This window comes from Morus notabilis, unplaced genomic scaffold, assembly GCF_000414095.1.
Source record: "Morus notabilis unplaced genomic scaffold, ASM41409v2 Scaffold61, whole genome shotgun sequence".
NCBI lineage: Eukaryota > Viridiplantae > Streptophyta > Magnoliopsida > Rosales > Moraceae > Morus > Morus notabilis.
Window position 1 is genome coordinate 79272 of NW_010362732.1, and position 8435 is coordinate 87706.

The 8435-nt window shown below is 33.6% G+C and overlaps 2 protein-coding genes across 2 annotated transcripts; one reads left to right on the plus strand and one right to left on the minus strand.

Moving 5' to 3' along the window:
- Positions 1 to 1645: 1645 nt before the first annotated feature.
- Positions 1646 to 3311, plus strand: LOC21396370 (blue copper protein). The gene is made up of 2 exons (XM_010102706.2): positions 1646 to 1896; positions 2618 to 3311. Exons 1-2 carry the CDS (start codon positions 1728 to 1730, stop codon positions 3040 to 3042), a joined length of 594 nt encoding a protein of 197 aa, XP_010101008.1. The 5' UTR covers positions 1646 to 1727; the 3' UTR covers positions 3043 to 3311.
- Positions 3312 to 6008: 2697 nt separating this feature from the next.
- On the minus strand, positions 6009 to 6709 carry LOC21396371 (classical arabinogalactan protein 10). The gene has a single exon (XM_010102707.2). The coding sequence runs from the start codon at positions 6635 to 6637 to the stop codon at positions 6215 to 6217; it is 423 nt and encodes a 140-aa protein (XP_010101009.1). The 5' UTR covers positions 6638 to 6709; the 3' UTR covers positions 6009 to 6214.
- Between the last annotated feature and the right edge of the window lie 1726 nt (positions 6710 to 8435).

Consider the following 8435-nt stretch of genomic DNA (forward strand, 5'->3'; position numbering starts at 1 on the left):
GAATTCCCACTCCCACTAAGTAATTAATCACCGAACCCACGCTCAATGTCATAAAGAGACGAATGAGTTTAGAACACTGGCATGTGGTTGGACCCCGGAGATATATATATATAGACACACACATTACATGTATATGTTTTATTTGGATAATCTTATTGAAATGATTGTATATCACACTAGCAAATAATTCCCATGATGACTTTCTATATTCTGGTTAGGTGAACCGTTTTGATCAAATGTTGGAGTTCCTAAATCCCAAACTTCTTCTATCTTTTTTTCTTTATTTTATTTTTATTACTCAATAATGTGGTACTTCTTCTTCTTATTCTTCTTCTTCTTTCGTGTAAATAAAGTAATTTTTTTCTCCCTCTACTACGTTCTCTTTTTAGAGCTTAATTCCCTCCAAGAAAGGTGGATGTTTACTTTAAACACAAGCAGCTCTTGCATGTCATAATAAACTCTCAAGAAAATGAGGATTTTGTGTTGGTAATTGGTCAAAAACCTGTACAGTTAATCCCATAAATATGTAAGTTCTAAGACTTAATCATTTTTCACATAAACAGTAGTCATAAATGGGATATTTAGCTTCAAAATCTATAGAACAAAACAGATTTCTTTTACTATAAGTTCTAAAACGAATCAGAAATTACAGTTTTCTTTCTTTCTCCCTCTCTCTTTTTTTTATTTTAATTTTGTCTTAACTATAAAGTAAGCTACTTGTACTTATGTTAGTTGATGAATAGTCTGGAAATTCGATGAGGTGGTTCCTTTTAGATGTAAATAAAATGCTCTTTTTAGTTCAGCAAAAAATTAATAAATAAAAAAATGCCTTTTTTAGCATGGGATTTGATGGGGACTGGGTCTACTTCTTGAATAACGATTGTATTTTCAAAGTGGTCCTCCTTAATTATGTGATGATCAGCTGGTTTTTCCACCAACTTGTTTGTATTGTATCCTACATTTGAGTAAACTTCAATTTATAATTTCGTTTCAGTTTGATTTTATGTTTCACATTTTCCTCAAAAGCATAAAAAAAAAAAAAAAAAAAAATTGTATATTACGTTTCACATCAGTTATCGTGACGTTGAGACTCTCTTTTCTATCAAACCTTAGAGAAAGTCCAAATGGATTCGTCAAATATTCCTACTCAACAACCACATTTAACAGCAACCGAGAAACCATATTAAAACTAGTAATCAATGTTTAATTTGAAATCTTTTAAAGTAATCGTGTAAACTTTAGATTGTTTCTTAAATCATAAACTACCATTTTAGAGATGAAAAGACTCCACTGACATAACACCACATATATTAAAGAATGAAAACAAGCATTATATCTATTTACTTTTGGCTTAAATTAATTATACATTATTTAAACAACTACTAACCTCATTATGACAAGTACTTATTATTTCGTGAATTAGTTTAGGAATCAAAACCGAGTGGAAATGGGACCTACTCTTTTCCGGCATTAGGTATGAAGTCCAACCCAAGTCATCCCCCTTTGTAATAATATTGCATGAGTTTCTTTCAAAAGTTTGCATTAATACAAATTGGTTAAGTGGACCAAACACTACTTACTCCAATCCCTTTACACCAATATATAAGGAGCAATTCCAGACTCTATTCTGACTTGCCCACACAAAGCTTCTTACTAATTCTTCTCCTTCTTATCCTTCTAATTATAATTAGTTTCTTTTTTATATTGATATTCATCTCTTTATAACAATGGCAAGCACAGGCTTCAGAATTTTATGTCTAATGGCAGTACTTTGTGTGGTCATGCCAATCTCATCAGCCACAGTCTACACTGTTGGAGATACAGCAGGCTGGTCATTGGGCGTAGATTATAGCACTTGGACTAGTGACAAGACTTTCGTTGTTGGAGATAGTCTAGGTCAGTACATAACAAAGCTAGTTATAACCAATACCATTATCTTTTTATGAATCGTCCATTTCTATTCCATGTTAGAATTTCATGCTAGTGTGTTTTGGTATGGTAGGCTATTCTAAAATGTTAGGTCTTTAACAAAATTTGTCAATGGAAATGGTAGTAAATAGTAAATTTTTAAAATTAAATTAAGTAAATCACATATTTTTAAACTATTTGAAGTAAATAATAATTTATCTTGTGAATGTGTTATTTACTACTGATAAAAAATAACTTATATGGTAAAAAACCTTTATTTATGTGAAAAAAAAAATTAGAAGTTGTAAAAAGAAAATTTTCATGGAAAAAAAAATTGTTTACTAGATGAAATAATTACGCGATAAACTGTTATTTACTTCAAATAATTTTAAAATATGTTATTTAGTTTTGTAAATATGCTATTTACTATATTCTTCTTTTTGTTTAAATGTGATTTTTTATGGTTAAAAAGAAACTTTTTGTTTAATGGATATATATCCACCATTAAATATTTCTTAAGTAATTGCACAAGGGCTTGAAGAATTACATGTGTTAATTTATAATTGGATACAAAGTTGCTAATTTAAGCAATTCCATTAGCTAGGTAATTATACTTTAGCATTTTTCTTGTATAATAAAAACTTAAAAGTGCATATATATTTTGTCCTAATTATATATATGTTTGCACATCATGTGTGTATATATGTAGTGTTCAACTATGGAAGTAGCCACACAGTGGACGAAGTGAGCTCCACCGACTACAGCTCCTGCGCCGTGGGCAATGCTATAAACTCCGACAGCAGCGGCGCCACAACAATCCCTCTCAAAACAGCCGGCACTCATTACTTCGTCTGTGGCGTCACCAGCCACTGCAGCAACGGCATGAAGCTGGCCGTCACCGTCAAGGCCGACAGTTCTTCCGCCACCCCATCTCCCGACACTTCCGGATCGGGTTCTGCGTCGCCTTCCGGTGGTTCGACCGGTACCGGTTCGACAGCCACACCAGCAACTAGGACACCGTCGTCCCACGTTCCGGAAAATAATGCATCTTCAAGGACTGCTCTGACGATGATGTCTGGTGTTTTGGCTGCGTTGGTTGGTTGGTTTGGCTTTTATGTGTTGGTTGTCTCATGAATTCATGAATTGGGTGGCGGAGAGTTGGGCCGTTATCCTTGCCAGGATAGAGGCAGTGCGTTTGTTGTTGTTGTTGATTCTATTTGTATTTCCGGGTTTATTTTTACCTATAGATATGAGTAGGTCTGCTTTCTAATTATTTTCATAAATTCCGTTTTTCTTTTTAGTTATGTTCAGATATCTGATGATCGAGTACTACGTAGTAGGTATCAGAAGGCATAATAAAGGATATGTAATTATGAACATGATTGAGATTTTCAGATCATGTATTTTGTGTGTTGTGTGTCTGTGTTCGTGTGTTTTAAAACGTAAAAATATAAATAAATAAATAAAACCGCGGAGGGACCCATTCCACCAAACCCACCAGAGCCACCAACCTCCAAAAGCCGATTAGAAAAGTTATTTGTAGTAGAAAATGTCACGTAATGTTTGTGAAGTGAGTTCCATAAAAAGTTTTACAAAAATGGGCAGTTCCAATTTAGATCCACATATCCGGTTTAGACTCCTGTTTTCTGTGATCATCGAGTCATTCGGAAGCTTGGATTGCATTTAAGAATATATTAGAATTGAGAGGTGGTAAACAGGCTTTTTTACATGTTACCCCTCAACTTCATGAGTTTGATAAATTAATCACTTAATTTTTTTTTATTGCATTGTTGGTTAAAATAAAAATAAAATTAAAAATTTAGACGGTATATTTTCATATGAGTATTTAATGAGAATAATTCTAGTCTTTTACATTGAATTAAACTCTTTATACACGTCATGAATTAAAAACATTTTAAAATTAGAGGACCCTTAATTTTTCTCCTAAAATAGTTAAATCTCAATTTTAAAAAAAGTTCACTCGTGATGTGTATATGAGAATCAATTCGATATAAAAAGATATTTTATCCTTATTAAATACTCACGTAGAAGATATAAACTAAATTTTTAAATTCGTTTTCAATTTAACCAATATTACAACAAATTTCAAAGTTTAAAGGCTAAATTGTCAAAAAAAAAAAAAGTTATAAAACTAAGAACCCGTTTATTTCACCGTTCTGAAGACATGGAAAGAGATGTTTTTATGTCAGCAACAGAAGCCCAAGCTCACGGACTTGTTGATCTTGTAGCGGTTGAATAAAAAATAAAAAGGATTTCACGCAAATATACAATTTAAGATTTTATCTTCGTAACAGATTTAATACAATATTCTATGAATCCATTAATATAAAAATTATTCATAATTATTTGGTTCGAGTTTTGTTACAGTAAAAAGCTTTCAGAAACAGTCACATCTAATTTTTTTTACTACAGTAAAAAGCTCTCACATAAAGTCACATCTCAACTCGAATTAAAAATTCAAATCAACAAACTAAACGGACCTTTAAATTGTCAAACTCGTAAAGTTGAGAGAGTATTTATGCAAAATAACTTAGTAAATAACATAAATGACGACGTTTCTTTTACCGATATTATTAAGTACCAATTTAATACTCTATTTCGTAGATATGAAGAGGCGGGCAGGGGCGGAAAGCTTACTAAATAAAAACCTGAATCATTTTACCATATTATCAAAGAATTTAGAAGAGTGTGAGATAACGTCGCCCCTCTCAATGATGAAATGAAATATATATCAAATTTATAATCTAATTCAAAATATTTAAACTAAAAGAGTTATCTTCTAATCAAACTCAAACTAATAATTAAAAATAATTCAAACTAATAATTATAATTTTCTTTCTTCAATAATTATCCATTCTATTATCAATACTTGCTACACAGCCAATTTTTTTTTTAAATACTATACTCTTAAGTGCTATCCAGTACCAACACCATTCATGCTAATTAGCTCTCGCGCATGCCACGCCTACATGATTACCATAACTATGTTAACCATGGCAAACCCAATTTGCCAAAACTCTGGCCAACATTACACAACAAGCTCAAGCTTTTAGTGTTTCACTTGACACTTGACGGATCACTTTCAAACAACCCAAATGGGCCCAGCTAATCATTCCAAACCCAGTAAACACTAATCTAGCGACTATTAATTCACAAAAGCGAAGAAAAGAAGCAATTTCAGTATACACATATTAGAAAGAATCCAAAGCCAAAGAAACCAGTGTTTTTTAACAATTCATCAACAAAACCCAACAAAGCAATGTTATTCAAAAGCTTTTCCTTAAAAAAAACAAAAAAACAAAAAAAAACAAAACAAAACTCGTTCAAAAGGTCTGGCTTTGGATCCGTCCCCAAACAACCAAAACCTTTGACCCTCCCCTAGAATTCCGCAAAACCGTTGTCACAATGCCATTGGTCTTTCACTGAAAAAGCTAAAAAAGAAAAAAGGCCCAGAAACAGACTACCCCTAAACCCTAACTATTTGTCTTACTGTTAGCGTGTCTAGTGCAGAGCACATGGGCGTGGATCGATATACATTTGTAACGTGGGAGATCCGTTAACAGCTGTGACCACGTGACACCAATTGTTTAAAGCCAACTCTCACTTACTCTTCCATTACCCAACAAACACAAAACCAAACTAATCTCATAAAAGAAGAACCAACAAATCATTATTAACTTTTTTGAACTTAGAGCACAACACAATGTCGCATAAAAACAAAACCCCAGTCCACCTGTAAACCCATTAAGTTTAGCAGCAAACAAAGCGACAAAAACGACTCCACCGTTATACTACTTTTCGCTTTCTCTGCCTCACTCGCATACACAGAAACTGGAGGCAACTTCGCCGATCTATAAAGAATACAATATTACTCTTGATGTATTAAAAAAAATCGAAAATGAAGTGCAAATATAGTGAGATGTTTATCGAGAATTAAAAGCAAACAGAAGCAATTGAGAAACGGAAACTAGAAAGAAATACATAAATCATAACAAAAAAGAATTCATACATTAACCATAACAAAAAAGAATTCATAATCTGAGGTAATAATAATTAAAAAAAATAAAGTCTACTGCAAATAAGAACAAAAGAACCGAATAAACTCAAATCGTCGTCGTCGTCGTCCATCGATACCAACAATGGTCAATCATCTACCATCACATCACCTCTAATCTAATCCAAAATATTAAAAATCTAGAACCAATGACTACTAAACCCTAACTGAAATAGAAAAACCTAGAATCTGCATCTCCGGTGGGGGAACGGTGAAACTTCCCAATCAGATCTACATCAAGAGCGAGGTCGCGAAAGCGGCAGCGACTACAGATCCGGCGGCGGCGACGATTCTGTATCCGCTAGACGGCGTCCTCGTCGGAGATCCTGCCGGAACGTTGCCAATCGAAGAGGGAGGAATCTCTGAGGATGGACCGGCCGTGGAAGGAGCCGGAGGAGAGAGAGCCGGAGTAGGGCTCGGCGGAGAGATGGAAGGAATAGATGGAGGAAAGACCGGTGCGGAAGCTGGCGGCGACACTTTGGGAGAAGGGGTCGGAGCCGAGGTCTTGGTCGGAGGAGCGGCCGAAGGACGTGGAGTGGAAGCCGGCGGAGACTTGGTCGGAGCGCCAGTCGGCGCCGATGACGGAGCCTGAGCCAAAGCCGAGGCAGAGATCAGTGCAAAGATAGCGAAGATCACGAATGTGGAGCGAGCCATTGCTTTATCGACTGATCAGCTTTAGAGAGAGAGAGAGAGAAGAGAGAGAGTAGAGTTAGAGTATGAGAAAACGAAGAGATACCGAAACAGGTTATCGACTGATCAGCTTTAGAGAGAGAGAGAGAGAGAGAGAGTAGAGTTAGAGTATGAGAAAACGAAGAGATACCGAAACAGAGAGACAACCACAGGTGGTATATATATACGCAGATATAAGTCGGTTTGCGGTGTGAAGAGGAAGCTATATTATACAGGAGGGTTCATGCTACTCGCAATGGAGCCTCTTTGATGCCCCGCACAGAAAATTTTGTTAAAAAATTCTACGAATGTTTTGCTGAAAACTCATCAACAGCGTCTGCTCATCGTTGTGCCTAAGCATAGCTGTTTTCTTGGCTTTTACGTCTGTTCTCAAAAAACAATTTCAAAAGACCGATACGGAACGTCAGATAGGATGGTTTGACTGAGTTTGTCTTTTGATCCAACGGTCAATGATCATCCCGTGGCCTTTCCAATTTTATTATTTTTTAAGGACCCTTTCCAATTTTATTTTAATTTCCTGATGCAAATGTCCCGTGTAATTGACTGAATTGAATTTTTAATTTGAGTTAAAATTTAATTTTATATAAATTTTTGTTATTATAATAACAAAATTAAAGGAAATTATTTTTAAAATTTTTTTATATTAGTTTCTTTCACTTTTTATATCGAGAGTAGATGGATTTGAATTTAAAACTTTATTGAACGTGAATGTAAAATTACACCGCATTGAAAATGTGACTTTTAGAATATGAATAATGTCAGGGAATTCAACTCAAATTTTAATTTTTATATATTAATTAATGTAGTATGTAAGTTGTCATTTTTTATTAATAAGTATTTAAAATATTGTTATATTAATTAATAATAAGATATTATATTTTTTAATAAAAAATAATAATTCAGATACTATATCAGTTGGTATACAAAAATTAAAATTTGAATCGGTGTCTTTAATATTATTTTTAGGGATATGTATATTATAACTCTCTTTTTTCATGTAAATGATGCATTTTTGTGAAAAAAAAAGTTTTGAAGAAGATTGGCAACCATCAATTTTAATCATTCACCGTCTTGCCCCAACAGAAATGGGATGATACTTTCGATCGATCTTATTAATCACTGGAGATATGATTTTTTTTTTCTTTTTTGTGTGTGGAATATGTGATAAATGTTAAAGGCCTTTTTTTAGACTCTAAATTCCATAACTCCCAGCAATATAAATAAACAAAAATTACTAAGGGAACTTTTTCTTATTACTAATTTGTAATTTAACTATGACACATTCATCAGAACATGCGCTCTACCCTGGTAAATGAAAAAAAAAAAAATACATATTTTTATTTCTTTAAACCATGGAGCACCATTAGATATTCCGACACTAGACGACTGATTACATCATGGCAAACGTAAAGACAAGATACCAAAATATAAAATGCTGTGATATCTCACATACGTTAAAGAATCGATGCTTTGGTCTTTAATCATTGGATTAGTCCTAGAAAACCTCATATTTTATACTTTAATGCAAGTGCAGATGTGCCCCCCCGCCATCTCAAAAGCAACAAGCCCAAGAAAATAAAACGAGTTTCCATTTCAAAATAAAATAAAAAGGGAAACATGTGGCATATCATATCAAAACTGAAGTTTTTGTTTATGAAACATTTTTCTTATTATATTATTTCAATTAGCTCGAGAAAATGGACATAAAACCATACAAACAAGAAAAAGTCACTTTTTGGAACAATTTTGTGCGCGTGAAAAG

Coding starts and splice junctions, on each gene's coding strand:
- LOC21396370 (XM_010102706.2), top strand. CDS start 1,728: ATGGCAAGCACAGGCTTCAGAATTTTATGTCTAATGGCAGTACTTTGT. Junction 1,897..2,617: donor CGTTGTTGGAGATAGTCTAG/GTCAGTACATAA, acceptor GTATATATGTAG/TGTTCAACTATGGAAGTAGC.
- LOC21396371 (XM_010102707.2), bottom strand. CDS start 6,637: ATGGCTCGCTCCACATTCGTGATCTTCGCTATCTTTGCACTGATCTCT.